Source organism: Archocentrus centrarchus, chromosome 8 (assembly GCF_007364275.1).
Source record: "Archocentrus centrarchus isolate MPI-CPG fArcCen1 chromosome 8, fArcCen1, whole genome shotgun sequence".
In the NCBI taxonomy this organism is placed as follows: Eukaryota; Metazoa; Chordata; class Actinopteri; order Cichliformes; family Cichlidae; genus Archocentrus; species Archocentrus centrarchus.
The window spans coordinates 23,268,376-23,287,671 of NC_044353.1; the positions used below are offsets into that span (position 1 = coordinate 23,268,376).

At 38.9% G+C, this 19,296-nt stretch overlaps 2 protein-coding genes across 7 annotated transcripts in view; one reads left to right on the forward strand and one right to left on the reverse strand.

The window, feature by feature from the left end:
* The window catches only part of brd4 (bromodomain containing 4), a 33,241-nt gene extending 22,856 nt beyond the window's left edge, over positions 1 to 10,385 (reverse strand). For 2 of the 6 annotated variants that reach the window (XM_030735186.1, XM_030735185.1), the window contains exon 1: positions 1,697 to 2,357. In XM_030735186.1, coding sequence (XP_030591046.1) covers positions 1,697 to 1,794 — 98 coding nt within the window. In that variant the 5' untranslated portion in view covers positions 1,795 to 2,357. Of the gene's footprint in view, positions 1 to 1,696; positions 2,358 to 5,505; positions 5,600 to 7,134; positions 7,165 to 10,314 lie in introns of those variants that run through there. The other 4 variants (XM_030735188.1, XM_030735187.1, XM_030735190.1 and 1 more) reach the window with 4 other exon arrangements.
* Positions 10,386 to 13,229: 2,844 nt separating this feature from the next.
* Positions 13,230 to 17,724, forward strand: pet100 (PET100 cytochrome c oxidase chaperone). The gene is made up of 4 exons (XM_030735258.1): positions 13,230 to 13,339; positions 13,522 to 13,608; positions 13,725 to 13,757; positions 17,142 to 17,724. Exons 1-4 carry the CDS (start codon positions 13,313 to 13,315, stop codon positions 17,214 to 17,216), a joined length of 222 nt encoding a protein of 73 aa, XP_030591118.1. The 5' UTR covers positions 13,230 to 13,312; the 3' UTR covers positions 17,217 to 17,724.
* Positions 17,725 to 19,296: the final 1,572 nt, after the last annotated feature.

Below are 19,296 nucleotides of genomic sequence, written 5' to 3' on the forward strand. Positions count from 1 at the left end.
AACAAAACCGTGGCGAGTTGTGCCGAATCGAGTTGACCCATGCTAAGTAGGTACTAATGGAAATGCGGCATTAGGTGGCACCAGGCCGCAGCAGGCAACTGTACAGCAACCTTAGGGTGAACAACAGAAAGCCAACTGCTACCACAAACTGACCAGGAAAAATACCAGAAAAAATCCAGAGACAAAAGGAGCTGCAAGTGTAGGTTTCAATTAAGGAACCCTTGAAAGGTTTGCTTCCTATAAATGGATCTTCTTGACTGGCTCTCTTTAAGTAATTTTGGAGTTGTACTCATCAACTCAATTTGAACTTTTAGCGCACCGCTGTAAGGCAAACATGTGCACTTGATTTATAGCAAAACAATTAAGAGATCCACATCAAAGACAAACATAAAAGATTGTTTTTATTTGTTTTTTTCCCCCAAATTATTTGCTTCACATTATATTTGACAGCCAAAATTGTAACTGAGATTAATATCTGATTAATCACCCAGCCCTAACCTAAGTGAGTATATGTACCAAAAATGAATGAGATAATCACCAAGGCACATGACAGTTAAATGATGTTTCATAAGGAATAATTAAAGAATAAAGAATAATTAAGAATTTAAGTGAACACGCATTACACTTGAAACAAGCCATAAACAAACATGATAACTTGATTGATTGATTGATAACTTGCTGCCAATTCAACAAGAAAAAAAAAGAAGTACACAGTATGTCCAATTGGTATAGTGCTCCCTTACTGAAGTAACTCTGGAAGATGGCTCAAAAGAAAAAACAAATGTTGCCAATGTTTCTATGGTAACGATCCAACACTTTTTGGCCAATGCACTGTATTTTTACCCTAGCTGGTTCCAAGTGCTAGTTTTGGATGTTTACCAATTTAACAGTAACCAGCCATAACCTGTGCTTCTTCTGTTTCAAGACATATAAAAAGACAAACAACTTGGTCTTTGTTTACATTTGTTCTATGTGTTTTTGAAATACAAGTCATGTCTTTTTAATAATTCAATGAAAGGTCACACATACAAAGTTGTTCCCCCTGTGCTGATTACAAGGGTTTGCTACATGAGTCATAAGCACACACACCGACTGAAATAGACTAACCATGAGTCACACGTAACAGGAAAAGGCAAGAATAATGTTGTCTCTTTCAAGTTACACTTCCAGCTGGTTAGGATAAGCAAGCCAAACCCTGCCAGGAATCAAGAGACATTTCTACTACTGTCTCTCTCTCTCTCTCTCTCTCTCTCACACACACACACACACACACACACACACACACACACACACACACACACACACACACACACACACACACACACACACACACACACACACACACACACACACACACACCTCCAGTCTTCCTCTGTACTCCCCCTTCCTTTCTCTCTGGCCAGGAGGTAGGTTCATGGCTTCTGACTGAAATCTGGATACCAGTACTATTTATAATAACACTGAAGCCTCTAAACCTCCACACAGAATTGCGGTGCTCTGTCCCATAAAACTCAAGACAGTTTGAACCACATGATAGTCCCAAGAACCATAACTCCAGGCTGTCCTTATTGTTTCCTACTAAACTTCTTAACTGTGTACTCAAATTGATAACACTTTGTAAATATAAGATTGTAAAGACTTCATTAAGTATCAGAGAGAAAAATGCAAAATCGTCTACATAACCAGATAACATTACCTTTTAACAGAGACTGAATGCGCAATTTTTTCCAGGAGGGTATCCAGTATTTGGAAATCCAGTAAATCGTTTGACTTGGCATGCATCTTGTAATCCATTTATGAACTTCACTAAACAGAAAGAGAAAGCAAAAACCAAAATAGGGCCCAGAAGAATTACAGAGAAGTTCGTTTTTCCTTTTGTTCCATCCAAAAAAACAAGTAAGATTTATTCTTCAGGCTCGAGTATGTATCCTAAAATCCCACAGAACACAGTGAGTAATCCGTAGTGTAGTCCAAGTGGAGTTTGAGGGTGGCTGTTCCAGGAAAAAAAAGTCCCCAGCCTGGAAACAGTAGGTCCAGGCGGGAGGACAGGCTGTTGGAAACCTACAGCCGGCAGGGCTGTGTTAGCTGTGTGAACCGGTCCTCTCTCTACCCCATCCCCCTCTCAACAGTACAACAGCCCAGTTGCCAGAGGCTCTTCGTTCCATTGTGTGTCCTCTCCAGGGCCTCCCCAACTTAAATGGTCACAAGCAGCAAGCAAGATGTATACAAAAATGAGAGGGGAAGGCGAAAGAGAGGAGTGAGTTCTAATAAAATCCAAGAGAAACACTTTATTCCTTTAGGTCCCGCTCTCACCCACTCTAACGCAGGCAGACCAGCATGCAGTTACTCAACAGTAAAAATGGCTCAACTGCTTCCTCATTCAGCAAGCCTCAGCCCAGACACCCCTCCCTCCCTCCCTCCTACTGTTTGTTCATTCCACCCCTCCCCACTTTCCCCATCAATGGCTTGAGGTCCATCCTCTCTCTCTCTCTCTCTCTCTCTCTCTCTTCCCCTTCTAGTACACCTTTAAGACCCCACCCCCTTCCTGTCTTTTTCTCAGTCCATTTCATTATGCTCCACCCCCACACACTCTTTGCCCTTATAGTAATCTTGCGTATGACTTCCCCCCACCAGTCTAAGGGACTCCTTTATCTGTACTCTATCCTCTCCCCATCTAGTACTCACATTGATATTGTGGCAGAACTACTATTTTTTTTTTTGGGGGGGAGAGGAAAAAACAATTTGATACTGTGCTAGATCTATGACGCAGACTTTGTAGTCCTAGTGAGTGGCTCAAAAGGGAGATAAACTCATGACTGAATCAGAGCTTGAATTTAAGTGCAGGTTTGCAATTATTGCACATAACTTAGTTCATTCCCATAAACTTTGCCCTTATATTGTGGAAAATTCCTGCAAACACTGAGAATATTAGATGAGATAGCATCACTGCAAAAAATGGGACGGCTTTCTGAAAGCGCTGCAGGAGTGGAACTATTGGAACTATTGGAGCGTTCCAGCTGAAGTTGGAATTTCTGATTTCTCACTCAGAATTTTCAACTGGAACACCCCCTCAAGTCAGGATTCCAACTTGGAAAGTCAGAGCAGCCTCTCCAGCCCCTAACTTACCAATCCAGGATGGCAGCTGTGCACTTAAACATTTGTGAAATTGTAAAACTTTAATTCTGTAAAGCCACTGTTGTGTATTTGTGATTCCTTAAATAAGTCATAAGCAGATCACTGACCAGGCTCTATAGACCCTTTTACTGTTTGTAAACAATGATGACGTAGGTAGCGATGCGCACACATTTTGGAAACGGAAATACGGCGGAGTTCAATAGCGTTTCAATCTACGAGAAGGGATTATCAACGAAAGATCGTGAAAACTACCTCCAAAAATTAATTTTGACCACCGGCAACTGACTCCGATCCCTGTGGTACGTTCGCAAGTGGCCCAGTATCCGTGGGCGGATATATATGTGTATTTGGTGGAGAAACCCAGTGTATACACCAGAGAGAAGTTGCAGCACACAAGTCACTGGATGCTTAGAATTATGTTGTTTGTGGCTTTGTACTGAACGCCAAATATCATGACGTAAACTCGGAGTTTTGTGTCCGTAGTCCCCTGGAGGTGGTTATGACCCTCTATTGATCATGTGCGTGAACACATGTGCCCAGGTGTGAAGGGGGCGTGGGTCATATTTAATCAGTGGTTTCAGTTGAAACCAATTTAGGACTCCGCTCCATTGTTTCCTGTGGCCTATTGAGGTCACTGGAACAAGGGTGTGAATCGGGGTTGAGACGTCTGGGAAGGGAGCTCAGGACAGCACTGTAAGCGGGGGAAAGTTGGTGACGTAATCCACCTCCTCTGTTCAATGATGGTTGTTCACAGTGGACATAGATGGCTTCTTTCACTCCTCTTTCAATAGACATGATAGCACATGATCAATAGAGGGTCATAACCACCTCCAGGGGACTACGCCCACAGGGGTTTAAGTACTTGGGTCTCTCCACCATTTGGTTGAGAACTGAAGAAGCCTTTCGGATGAGAGGTGAAACGTCTTCAAGAAACAAAAAGAAGTCCAGTCGCCTTTTTCAGCTCCAGAGACCAATATACCCAATGTATTACCTGAAGCAAGATGACCCCTGACCTTATACTTGTCAATCAATTTTAAGTCTCATATGCATGGAAAGGTAGACACTTTCAAAACTGGTTAGATGTCAAAACACTGACATCAGACAAGTAAAAAAGCCTCTGTGCAAAATGACTTATGAGTGCAATGCAAAATGTCTGTTTTTGCCAAATAAAACAACCAGCAGCACTTTAGTGCAACAATCAGACAATGATAGTGTCCTCACAGACTCACTTCCCAGTCCACGTGCCATATGCACCATTCCCAGAGACAATACAGCAGCTGCTAGAGTGACAAAGCTCCATAACCTACACCGATACAGAGAAGGCCAAACCAATGGCTACAACACTGGAAGGGTGGGGGAGATCATATTCAGTCACAGCAAAGAAAGAAGGGAGGGAGGGAGAGATGATAGAAGGAGGAAGGGGGAAAGCAAAAGGACAGGCTTGCATTTAGACTGGGGGTTGGGGCAACAGAAGAGGCAGCAGCGCACACGGATTCTGTATGAAAGTCTGAGAGTGCTTCCATTAATCATCAGAGTACTGGAATGGCCAAAATCTACAGGGACCAAAAATGGAGAAGACATGAAACAGGCAATTTTCCAACTTGACAAGGAGTTATGTACACTGAGTTTAGAGGAGATATTCCCCCCAAAATACAAATAGAAAAAAGATGGCGAAAGAGCTACTTAGTAGTAACAAACTAAAGCATTTTTTGTTATTTGGGGAATTAATAATCGAACAAAGCCTGCCTCTGCAGTAAAATGTTGCATTTTATACCCAGAAGTCCTCATCAAATCATCTTATCATTCAACAGCCTAGCTACAACAAGCATTTCCATATCTTTTAACTGTAATGTACAGGCCTGCATACTGTTTAGATTAGTACACAACACTACTGAGTTGAGATGCACTAGTTTGTCAGCTGAAACAGTTTTTTTTTCTTTCCCTGGCATAAAGAGGGGGTTAACTAAAAATAAAATCCGTATTAGTTCAGAATTTCATTTCATGTCATCCCACCTAGTCAATCTTCTACAAAATCTGGGCACGGAATGTTTAATTCCAATGTAAGGCTACTTTATATATGAAGTTTGCTCTGTTATCTTAGACTGCTACTTAGTTTTAAGCACTTAGGTCATGACACAGGAATTTTGGTGGAGAAAATGTATCTTCTGCCTTCTAGCTTCTGCCACTGTGCCTGGAGAACTATATCTCTTGCAAACATTGTTTCTCTTTGCATGTGTACCCCTAAGGCCTGATTTGGACTTCTGCATCGGGTCTTTGCATGGCCTATGTACATAACCAGAAACCCCTCTGAACCCTACATTGTAACCTAGGATGTAGCCTGACGTGAACTTCTCGATAAATTTAACTAACCGTTGGGTCGACGCAGCCCACAAGGATTGCGATTGGCCTGTTGAGCATGGTCAATTCCTCCCGTCCATTTCCAGCTACTCTTTTGCCGCAGTTTCTGAACAGTGAGAGAATAACAATCAGGAATAATAATCAAAGCATCGATATAAGGACTCACAAATGTCAAGCAAATTCCTGGAGGGAGACTGCTGAAACTATCGGAGTGGATGGGAGGGAACGTACAAAAAAGTGGAAAAACTAGAGGGACAAATATATCTGCACCCAAAAAAATAAAAAAAATAAACTGACCACGGCAAAGAGCGAGGACCAAGGATGGAAAAAAAAAACCTAGCATTTTATTTGTTTCTATTGGCTGGCACTGCATGTAAAATTGTGGGACATGACCACACAATAATTAACACACAATGTATCGTGCACAACCATAAATGCTGGCAGCAACGTTGGCCACTTATGTAGGTTACATACTTAGGCCCCTCAAAGACCTAGAGCAGAAGTCTAAATCAGGCCTAACAGGTACTCTGAAGTGATGCAATAGTTGGGCATTTTCATTCTACTTGGTTTCAATAGATGATGGATCCCTATTTGCAAGTTGAAGTAAAATACACATTTTTTTCCTATTTGGATCTGCAAAGTTATTGGTCCTTTGCATATAGATTCCATAAAGCATTTGTCTGTTCACTTTTTTTAATGCTAAAATTAAGAGCTATTATTACGGCTTAAATGATTAGTATTTTACTAGTGTTCACACTTTTGTATGGAAATTGCCAGTGCTGTATTCAAATGTTTGACCAATCAATATACACTTAAGCCTGGATCAATTACATCACCCAAAGTTTCTTTCATGCTGACAAAATTGGCTACTCCATAACAGGAGATTTAAAATCTACTAAAAATGAAGTTCTACAAACTAAAATGGTCTCCAGTTTATGTAATGCAGACCCTGAAAAAAGGGGTCCCCACTGAACTGCAATATTTATTATTTAATATTTATCTATGAAAAAAGTTTCTGAGGTCTCAAAATACTTAATGTCTCCAAGGTAGGCATAACTACTGTTCTGCTATTATTTTACACTAACCTCTGGAGAAAAGCATTAACAGACTTATGGATAAATATGGGTACTGATAAATAGTGTCAGCATTGATATTGGTATAAAATCCCAACAATACTCATCCTTGGCTGCAATGAACTACTCCATGCCACTCTGCCAGTATTTTCTGTTAGAAATAAATACAACATGGACACACATCCTAATACCTTATTTCACAAGAAGGGAGTTTTCTCAAATATAAAAAATATCCTAGATTAAATAATCAAGTAATCCTCACCCCCACACCCCCCCCCCAAAAAAAGAATCTCTACCTTATACCTTCAAATCTTTTGAAGTTCACTGAAATTAATTTATAGATTTTTTCCAGTTAAGACAAAAATAATTACAGATTTTTGATAGATTATACTAATACTTTCCTCTTCAACCTTACAACATAGAGAACGTCTTAATGGTCTGAGAAAAGCTTACTGCAAACTACCTGCTTAGCACCAAACAGCTTGAGACACTGGCTAGCTGATCATCATAGTGGAGCGCAAAAGACACGACACCAACCACCACCACCACCACCACCACCACCACCTACCTAACAATTCCTCCATGAGTCGGAAGAGACCTAAAAAAGCAGAAAGACTGCAATTACTGGATGTACATCTACCAGGTAGGTGGTGACTAGGGTTGCAACGATTCCTTGAGTAACTCGAATAAATTGATTATAAAAAAATCCTCGCCACAAATTTATTGCTTTAACGCTTTGTTTAAACTCTGCAGCAATCAGGTGTCTCCACGTAAGTGGAGCGTTTCACCCACATTAGCAGCAGTTCTTCATTTTCAGCAGCCCCCAGTTTTTCAACAAAAACACTGATAACACAACAGCAGCAGCTGTTTTACGTGCAGTCTGTCTGCACACGCATGGCATGCGCAAAGATGTGGAGCTGTTACTGAGACGTGAGCGCAGGTGGATTTTTTCCAAAGCAGCAGCGCATTTTCCTGTAACCACTATTAAAACCTGTACTGGGAAACAGCTGAAGGAGCCCCTCATCAACCACCTGATCAGCAAGTGTCAACGTGAAGAAAGGAAGACTTTGTAGCTGCTCCCTCCACCGCTGTTTGTTTCACACAGCAAAAAATCTGCAGTTAAACTACGGAAGTTATAATATGCAGTGTTAATAAGACTAACATATTTCTTATCTGATTTTTTGATTAATCTATGGAATAATTGATTACTAAAATAATCAATAGTTGCAGACCTAGTAGAGACATGGAGATATAACTGCTTTATGTGTAAACTGTTTGCCATATCAGTTTAAAGGATGATGTTCAATCTCTGGAGCTTGAAAAAGGCGACTGGACTTCTTTTTGTTTCTTGAAGACGTTTCACCTCTCATCCGAAAGGCTTCTTCAGATGAGAGGTGAAACGTCTTCAAGAAACAAAAAGAAGTCCAGTCGCCTTTTTCAAGCTCCAGAGACTACTATGACCTGGATGACTGAGAATCTACACAGACACGATGATGTTCAATGCCGTGTTCACAACTTGTGAAGCAAACAGTTTTCACACTACCCAATATACAACCATCATCAATGCATCATCATTCACAAATTTCATTTATGCTCCCCTGCCTAACCTTATGAGCAGTTCTGTTGAATACTGAACTCCAAGTAAATCAAGATATTTTATTCCATACTACAGACTTAAAGGTAAAATTCATAACAGACGTTAAAAAAAAAAAAAGTTAACACAAGAAAGAGCATGTTTCTTAGCTATGACATTTCTGCCATTTTTTTGTGGACTGCATAAATGAAGACAACAGATATAGTTACAGATGACAAAGTGCTATGACAGACAGCTATACAACCAAATAATAAGTTGCTTTGACATGCAATGGAACAGTGAATAAAAATCTAAAAATTATATGGGTGACAAAAATAAACCTCTACATCAAAAATTACCCCCCCCCCCCCCCAAAAAAAAGAAGCAAAAAACACTGGTTGTCAGGAAACATTATAAAGTATTAATATTGTGTATTCAGTCCCAATATGACAAAGTGTAATAAACTGACTAACCCAAAAAGTTAATGTTGTAAGCTAATAACATTCCTGCTAGTGATTCAAAAGAAATAAATGAAGGAGATACATTTTGTTTGCTTCCTCATTTGTTCTCAAAACCACACTCTCGTTTTCATCTAGGGGTCATTTACAACTAGGCCAAGGATGTTGTTACCATGGCAACTAAACCAGAAAAAATAGGACCCAAAAAGGTGCAAGAAAAGTATGTTCAGCTCTGAGAATATATCTGATACTGACTACCTGGTAACGCAAAGGACTTTCACCCAGTCTTTCATTGCAAATGTATGGTGCAGTTGATCAGTTTAGACAAGGAAATTTAATTAAGAGTAATTTGATCAATAGTTCAGCCCTGTGAACTTGTTTGATTTACTCATTACTCAGTAACTAGCCTTTGACCCAGCTGATCCTATTTATTTACACACAAGATGTAGACAATGGGAACACCCCTTAGGTCTAAATGGTGATAAGTTAATCATAAAATCTACCCACGGTTTTTATAGTATCCCAATAGGTAAAGATCAAGACAACAGCCTGACAGCACACTGCTCAAAGAAAATGTAAAGAAAATCCATACGTGATAACCAATAAGCTAGAGCTTTAAAATTCTTCATTAAGATTAAGATTTAAGATAGTGTTTATTCGTCACATGCGCAGTTATACACAGTACAATGCACAGTTAAATGTATTTTGTACCTGCAACCATATATACACACACATATAAATAAGAAGAATAAAAATGACTTGATGATTAGTCACCTTTAGGGAAAGAAGCCTGTCCAAATAACCATTTTTAGGTTATTGCCTTGTATACCGTCACCCACATGAATCCCTAAGTACTACAAAAATTAAAACTTTTTAAAAATCAAATGCCAAGTTTCACGTCTGTAAAGCCTTAGAAGGATTAGCTAAGTAACGGGCCTCAGCATGAGCAATCTCTGAAAGAAACCAGTCGGATGAATGCCCCTGCTTTTTGTCTATAATACTCAAACACATCTGTCTGGGATGGCAACTATTACCAGATGTGGTGAATAAAACGAAAAAATGCACAGTAATGACTGCTGGCGAGCAACAATCGTCGAGGAGCCAAGATCCTAACGTTAGGCCATAGGGCATAGATAACTGCCTGGGTTTCGTAATGGACGTCAGTGCCATGCACAGCATAACATAAAACAGTCGAAGACGAAGGCTTTTTGTTTCCGAGATCACGGCAGCAAGCTTAGGAAATGTACATTAGGGTTGTGTTTTTTAGTTATCCGCTCAACTGACCGCATTCCCAGCAAAAGCCCCAGTCAGTGTGCGCCATCATCACCGTCACGGCGTCACCGTCTCCCACAACACAAGACAGTCGACAAGCAAACTAGCAATAGATGCAAAACACGGTGGTCGCATCATTATTTATTGAAATATTTTTAACGTAATTGGGGCCAGCAGTGGGTGAGACAGACAATGAGTGTCAGACAGACACACGATGTAGGTGCAGTTATTGTGTCTCTTAATACACAACTACCAACTAGCTTTAGCTAGCAAGCTAGCTACCAAGAACAGGCCGCCGTGCAGGAGAACGGTCTCAGTGGGCGCCGGTCATCAGTGCTATCTCTCAGGCCTTCTTACCGCTGTTACCATGTCTTTTGCCGGCTACTCATTCAGTTGACGCAAATAATATGACTGGCACAACAATGTTTCAAACAACAGCGTTTACCTGGATTTATCAGGTTGCCAGGGCGCGCGGGATCTTTCTCTCCGAGGATCCTGAACACCTCTCGTTGTTGATGACGTCACGCGTAGGTCTTCAGATGAGGACGTAAAGAGCGCATCACGGACATCACGGACTGCAACCTCAGCGTCAACTGGGGAGATCCTGCATGTGTCGCCCCTGATCCCATGCAGACCGCGTTAGTAAACTGTTTTTCCTGTACTAGTAGCATGCTCCAGGGAAACATGCTGTCCAATCCAGCTACGGTTTGTTAATGATATTTACTGGAAACAAACAAAACAAAATTGATGAAGTTATAAGGGTCAAAGGTCGTTCTAAGAAATAAGATTAAATTGATCCATAAATTCTATCCAGTTAATCATTTCTTACAAAAATTAAAGAATGAAAATTTCCAGAAACTTGTTCCTAATTATTTTGGGCTTGTTATTTTACATATGGGTTGTGGAAGAATGTTTTTATAGCCGATAACATCTTTTCTAAATTTGCTCTTTACTACAGAAATATTATATTTGGTTGCTGTGATTATTGTGACCATAATGCTGCTGATTTTATATTATTAATCTTATGGTTCTTCTTGTTGGTTCCACATTCTCAACTGTAAAATTATGAACAAAAAGCCAGATTTTTTTTCTTGTCCTGCTGTAACTCAATGATTTGTTTGTATGCTTTAACAACATATGGATATTCTGTTACCTTTCTTGGTTACTTAAAAGTTTCAAATAAAGCTTGGAAAAAAAAATGCGTCAGCTGAGATTTTGCATTATAAGGAATAGATTATATTAAGGGTTGAAGCTGCAACTAAATGTTGCTTAAATAAACTTAAATTTGTGTGTGGTCCATTATTTCTTTGCTGTAACGATGCTTCTGCAGTAAATCTTATACCATTGGAAAGCCTGTTTATTTCCCCTTAAATGGTGCCACATTTGTAAGGAAAACGCATTTGTAGGTTGAGTAGCAGAGTTGGGAATGTGGGCTGCGCCCATAAAGAATGTGCCAAATTTTCTCTCCCAATGTCAAACAGCTTATTCTGATGCTGACTCTTGTTTGGTGTCATTTATTGGATTGGATGATTGAAGTTTTAAGAAACAAGACATATCAGCAATTTAACAATTTATTAGCTTGGCTGTTTTAAATTCTGTTCCACAAAAACTTTAACATTGGCCATAATTCAAGAATGACGTGACCTAGAATGTTCAAATTCACAACATAGATGCATCTTCTAAAATTCAGATGAGTTTGAATCTTGGTATCCTTGACCTAAGTGTAAAGGTCAGAGGTCAAGTTTTTCTTTTTTAAATCTTGTAAACGCAATAAATTGAGAACGATCTCACCTAGAATGTTCAAATTCTAACCATAAATGCATCTACTAAATATCTCGTACAACTTTGAATCTCAGTGACCTTGACCTCAAGGTAAAGGGCAGAGATCAAGTTCCACAAAAACTTTAATGTTGGCATTAACTACAGAACGATGTGACCTAGGATGTTCAAATTCACACTATAGATACATCTACTAAAAATCTTGGATGAATTCCAATCCCCTTAACCTCAAGCTAAAGGTCAGAGGTCAAGTTTTCTGATGCGTTAACTCCAGAATGATCTCACCTATGCTGTTTAAATTCACACCATAGATGTATACTGTTCAAACTAGACCCATCAAACTTCACACACTTCTTCACTTACTTCACTATAACAACAATTTCAGCAATTTCCCTGTTACAAATGCCAATTTTTGGCACCCACTCAGCGGTGCTCATGTTCAGCATGTAGCATGTAGTAGAACCATATACAGCCACAATAGCCTGGTACCTCCTCCTCATGCTGGTCACCAGTTCAGTCACACACTGCTGGGGGATGGCATCCCAGTCTTCAACCAGCATTTGTCAGCCGATGTGGTTGTGTTGGTCTCTTTGGCATGAACAGCATACCCACACTGATCCCACAAGTGTTCAGTGGGGTTGAGATCAGGACCGCAGGCAGGTCATTCCATCCCCTCCGCTCCCAAATTCTAGTGGTAATCTCTGATAAACCCTCACTCTGTGGAGGCAAGTGTTGTCATTTTGTTATTAGCAATTGTCAGCACCTGGGGTAGCAGAAACTCAAAACAAGAGTCAATACCAGCATAAGCTGATCGGCATTGGCAGAGAAGATTTGGCAAGTTTTTCACAAGTGCAAACCAGATATTCAACTCTGTTGCTCAATTCTTACACATGTGGCACCATTTAAAGGATATAAACAAGCTTTCCAACGCTATAAGATTTGTACTGTCAAATGTTATGTTGCACTGTGCAGTAGTCAAATAATTTAGTAATTTTCACAGCTCATCCATATGTCTGTGTAGATTTTCAGTCATCCAGGTCATAGTAGCCTCTGGAGCTAGAAAAAATGACGAATGGACTACTTTCATCTGAAAGGCTTCTTCATCCACATGGCATATTTGCAGGCGTCAGAAGATAAATTGAGCAGAAAACTACTCATGATGTACCATTTTGCCCCCACCGTTCAGTTTTATTTGTGTAAAATTAGAGTTACTGCTAAACTACCACTATCCACTGCTCAACCTTTTAATTTTTAAAACTGAAAAGTGAATTTTTATTTTTGCATTACAATCACTATTCAGGTCGGACTAGTTAACATTATCTGAAATATCTGCTTGGAAATATTACCTAAAATTGACTGATAAAACTGCATCTGAACAGAATCGGTAGTTTGGAGCCCCTCTGTGGACAACCCGAGTTTATCATACAAACGAAGTGCGCTGTAAAAGTGTGTTTATTTAAAACAAATTTTATGTTATCGAGAAGCCAAAATGTATAATATGCAGTATATTACAGTATATGTAGCTGTTAAAAATATTCTTTTACTACCCAAACGCATGCGCCATGGCTTTCTAATGCTCGACGCCATTAACCCGGAAGTAGTTTCAAGGTCTTTGCTTATGGAGGAAGTTTAGGTAACGTCGCTTATCCATAGTCAGCGTGAAAATGGGTGTTAAAATAGAGTTGTTTCGAGTAAGTATGATGTATTTTATAATAAGGCTGTGGACTTTTGATGTTTTTAAGGTCTGAAACGTAAAACATTCTAAGTTGTTGGTTTTCTTTCGATCTAGCTAGCCGTTTTCATTATGCTAACATTATGGGTACAGTTTTCACTCTTAAGTTAAAGACTGGTCTGTGTTATTTGTTTTGAGCAGATGATGCTGTATCTCTCCTTTCCCGTGGCCATGTTTTGGATCTCAAACCAAGCAGAGTACTTTGAAGAATATATAGTGAAGAGAAAGGTTAGGAAGTCGTTTAAAGTTTTATGTCATGGATATCAGTCCTCTCTAGATAAGTATTCTTATTAAATATTCTTAATGTTTGTGTCTTTCTCTATGCCTTTTTTTACGGTATACAGAGGGAAATTTTCCCCCCTGACGAGGTCTCGCAGGTAAGAACTTGTTTGCTGTCAACACACACCAAGAACTGTATTTTTCATATCAGAATTTAACGCATTTAGGAATCACTCACAATGTAGGCTGGGAAAAAACAAGTTAATTGCTGAATTTAATAACTTGTAGAACCTGAATGGAAAAAAATATATTTTAGCATTGTGTATTGATGTCTTTAGGTATTTTGCTATTACTTTGTGGTACTTTTCACCTCTATAAGGATTCTATGTTATGATCTTTGGACAAGACCCACTCTTAGGGAGTAACAGGAGTCCTGAATTTTATAGGGGCTGAAAAACATCCTTTTCTTAAGTGCATAAAAATGCTTTGTAACCTTTCTCATGTTGTGTATCTGTAATGATTCTTCTAGGACCCTGTGAACATTTCTGTGATTGAGTCATGGTTCACACCAACCAGTCCTTCTTGAGATGTGCAGAATTAGTCAGTAACTAGACTTTGTGTGCTTTTATTTATAAGGAGGGGCATCTCACATTCAGTCTCGTTCTAAGTTAGACTCAGTCACTGCATACACAATTGTGTATATCACTTTCTATAGTTATATATTGCACTGTAATATTAATTTGACATCTCCTACTTTAAAAGATTATGTAGGCAGAAGATGGATTTTTTTTTCCCCCACCAAAATTCCTGTATTGTGACCAAAGGGGTTACAGTACATGACTCCAAATAACTTTTGGAAATGTTGCTAGCACAGACATTCAGATACTTTTTTCTAGTCTGGACTAATGATGACTGAGTGTGTGAAAAGGAAACTAAATTTTATGAGTAATCATTGCAAAAAAGTCTTGTTTACAAATAGCAGCGCATTTGCAAACTTTACTTGTACTGTATTTGTACACTGAATGCTAGTGTGTAAACTGCATTTACACACTGATATTCAGAATTTTGTCAAACTACAATCCCGGGTCCTAAAAAGTTTGGATATTGTGTAAAATAAAATTGAATAAAAATTGAATATGATGATTTGTATCATAAAACCATATTTTGTTCACAATATAACTTAGAAAACATATCAAATGTTTAAACTGAGATATTTTACTAGTTCATGAAAAATAATAGCTCATTTTTATTTTGATGGCAGCAGCATGTCTCAGAAAAGTTGGGACAGGGGCAACAAGGCTGGGAAAGTAAGTGGTACTAAAAAGAAACAGCTGGAGGAACTTTGTGCAACAAATTAACATTGGCAGCATGTATCATCTGAGTAAAATGGATCTCAAATTTGTGGAATAGTAATGTTTAAATAATCTTCCTTTAGGTAAAATTGCAAATACTTTGAATATGTCATCATCAACAGTACATGCAGTGCACACATTCATACTCCAATGAACATATCGGAGAGCAACTTGGGGTTGGAGGATACTTTGGCATGTAGACTGGAGCAGCCAGGAATCAAACCACCAACCTTCCGATTAGCAGATGACCTGCTGTACCTCCTGAGCTACTAAGTGAATCCAGATAAGAAAAATATTTCCTTGGTATGTTGAACCCGCTTTATAGTACAGGACCCCAGACCTTTCACCAGTTGAAATCATTTGGCACATCATGTGACAGAGACCCAGGACTCTTGAACACTTAGAATCCCATATAAGACAAGAATGGGACGACATTCTTCTCCCAAAAGTCCAGCAGCTTGTTTCCAGATGGACTGTACAGACTGTTAAAAGAAGAGGGAATGCTACACATTGATAAACATTGCCCTGTCCCAACTTTTTTAAGACATGTTGCTGCTATCAAATTCAAAATAACCTTTTTTTTTTTTTTTTTTTTTTTCTTGGTGGTACATTTTCTCATTTTAGGCATTTGATATGTTTTCTATGTTGTGAATAAAATATGGATTTATGAGATTTGCAAATCATTGCATTCTGTTTTTATTGACATTTTACGTGCTTTCCCAAGCTTTCTGGAATTCGGGTTGTAATTAAAAAAATTTTTTTTTTTTAATTTTTAAATGTATGTCTTAAATTAAGTCTCTGGAGCTTGAAAAAAAGTCAACTGGACTTCTTTAACGTTTCTTGAAGATGTTTCACCTTTTATCCAAAAGGCTTCTTCAGTTCTAAAACCAATGGTGGAGAGTCCCAGGTATTTAAACCCCAGTGGAGATTGTTCCCTGAAGGTCTTTGTTGACCCACTAAATGTCGTTAAATCGCGGGGAGCGCTGAGTCGTTCTGTATGGAAACGCAGCTTATGTGCATAATCACATGTGCCAAAGAGTGAAAAAGGCCTGAGTCATTACAATGAGTGGTTTCGAGTGAAACCACTCATTGACCTATTGAGGTCACCTGAAGAAAGGTGTGAGTGGGGGTTGAGGTACCTGGGAAGGAAGCTCAGGACTGCATTGTAAATTAGGGACAGTTGGTGTCATAAAAAAATTAATTTGTTTCCAGTGAACAGCTCTTGAGTGCTACCAAAAACTGAAAAATCGTGTCAATTTCATAGAAAAGAGGCCTTTTAGGCAAATAGGTTAATTTGCAGTTTTCCTGCAGAGATTGAAATAGATTTAAAAAAACAAAAACTTACAGACCCTTTATCTGCTCAAAGGCAGGTTATGGAACAAACTATTTTACTATGTCTTCTGATGTGCTATATCAACAATGTACATTTTGCTATCAGTATTGGAAGAAAAGGCAACTAGCAAAAGTGAAGCATTTATGGTTGGTCAGAGATTTATTCTATAGTCAGTTAACAATCCAGAGTTGCAGAAGAAAAGAACTTGACCAGCAGAGCCTCCAAACTTTAACCACATTGACCTGGTTTGGTATGAACTGGACAGAAGGGTAAAAGCAAAGCAGCCTACAAGTTTTTTTGTTGTTGTTTTTGTTTTAAAATTGTTTTCATTTAGGGCAGCATGGTGGCATGGTCTTAGCACTGTTGCCTCACGGCGAATAGGTTCTGAGTTTGAATCCGCCTTAGCCGGAGCCTTTTTGTGTGGAATTTGCATGTTCTCCCCGTGTTTGTGTGGGTTTTCTCTGGGTTCTCCTGTTTTCTCCCACAGTCCAAAGACATGCATTTACTGGGGTTAGGCTAATTGGTGATTCTAAATTGCCCATAGGTGTGAATATGAGTAGTTGTCTATCTGTGTTGGCCCTGCAACAGGCTGGCGACCTGTACAGGGTGTACCCTGCCTCTCGCCCTATGATAGCTGGGATAGGCTCCAGCCCCCCTGCGACCCTGAACTGGATAAGCGGAAGAGAATGGATGGATTTACATCTTGAACCAACAGTTGTATTTTTAAATATTTATTTTTGTCATTAGGTCATGTCTTTGAACTGTTTAAAAAGAACTGTGTTTTTACAAAGCCTGTTTAGAACTACTGCTGCACAGCACTTTATTTGATGATAGTTGTTCTGTATATCTATTTTCAGAGGAAAGAGTTGGAGGACTTCAAGGAGCGAATGCGTGTTCGTAAGGAACAGCGACTATTGAAGTCTGAGAACTGAAGATTACATTCTGCAGAAAAGGATTTCCCAGTAGGAGTTCCTATTAGCAATGATGTCGAACTGTTTGGCAGTGAGTTTTGGGGCCCAAGAAGACCAGTTGGACTGGAGTATAGCCATGTCATGTTGGAAATCTCTGCTAGATTAACTCATCCCAAAGGTGTGCTGGGCAATAATTATTCATGCCTAATAAACTTATTGTGCTTTTATTTTCATGCAGCTTTTTTCTCATGGAATTTTTCAAATGTTAGAATTGTTATTTGAGCTGCTGTGATTACACTGTCATACACTGTCAAAATAAATATTGAGCTGTATGTCAGGTTAAATCTATTGTTGTATTATGATTTATTTACAAGGTGCAGTGCCTAAAGTGTTTTCACCTTGTTGTTGTGTTTTTGTTTTGTTTTGTTTTTTTAGTGTTTTTTACAACATTGTATTCCAGGAGATGGAATTATGTCATAGGTGTTCACACTGATGAACAGAAATAAATATTAAATGTTAAACCATTCTACATAAACTCCTTTCAGTTGACCATAAAAACACTTATTGTATACTGAAGTATTTGTCACTTTTAAAATAATATTTAATAGAATAAACCATGGTATTTTTTGCTGCATTGGATTTTATTAGTGTGATACAAATTTATATCAAGTCATAGTTCACCTACAGAGTGCAGCAACTTCATCTTTTGTGGCTTTTATTTTTTGATATATATATATATATATAGCCTCTTTCCACTCAGACATTAGTGTACATACATTATGAATATTTCTCAGCAACAGTTTTATTACAAGAGTAGAGTTACTTTTTTTTACATCGTAGAGATGCTGAATATCTTTATGATCACTTTACAGATGCAGTTTTATCAAAAATTCTCACATCTTGAGGCAAATTGTAAATTTGGTCAACCTCTTGGGCTTGGAGGTGCAAAGAACTTTTTTCCTTGTGTTTCTTGGTAGTTGAATTTTTTTGGTTTAAAGAGAACAAAGAATGGTATCACAGAACATATGGTATATGTTGTATATCACAACATATGGTATATCACACAGAACATATACCATATGTTCTGTGTGATATACCATATGTTCTGTGTGATAAATTAATCAAATCAAATTTAACATTTCTTACAAGACACAATGCACTAAGGCGGAGTCAAAAAATGAAAACAAAGGGTGGATGGCAACAAAATACATAACCTGGCATAAAGTAACTACTGATGAAATGAGGTACTTTCCAGTTAGGAAACTGCTTGTAGAATGATGATAGTTGGGGATTTTTGTTTAAGTGGTTAGAATTTATAAGTCCATTTTCCATGAATCACTCTGTGGGTGAGAATTTGCACTGATTATGCACATATTTAGCACATTGTTTTTATTTTTGGTTTCTTACTTATGTTTTATGTATTAAAATAAAATGGGTAACAATAGCTTTACGGCAGCACGGTGGTGCAGTGGTTAGCTCTACTGCCTCACAGTTAGAATACCATCTGGATGGCCTGGATTCAATTCCACCTTGGCCTAGGCCTCTCCCTCTCTGTGTGGAGTTTGCATGTTCTTCCCGTGCTTGCGTGGGTTTCCTCCCACATTCCAAAGACATGCAATTGCCCATAGGTGTGAAAGGTTGTTTGTCTCTCTGTGTTGGCCCTGCGACAGGCTGGCGACCTGTTCAGGGTGTACCCTGCCTCTTGCCCTATGACAGCTGGGATAGGCTCCAGTGACCCTGAACAGGATGAGTGGAAGCGAATGGATGGATGGATGGAATAGCTTTATATGAAGATGCATCTTATGTTATCCAGCATTCTTATTCTAAGGTGATGCCACCCACAAAGTGACTACTGATTTGGACTGGACTTTCCACTGGACCTGTGGGAGATATTTTAGCTTCCCTTGCAACACTTACAGATTGTACATCTTTAGGAAAGGCTTGATGCTCTAGTGAACCATATTTCCTTAGAGGATTGTTTCTGTACTGCCCAGTGTTTAGTTACCACTTATTTTATTAAGAGGTGAGACTTGTTCTCACATCCTGAAGATTTTAAATCATAAATCATTTTGAAGGAGATGTATCAAATGGAAATGGGATC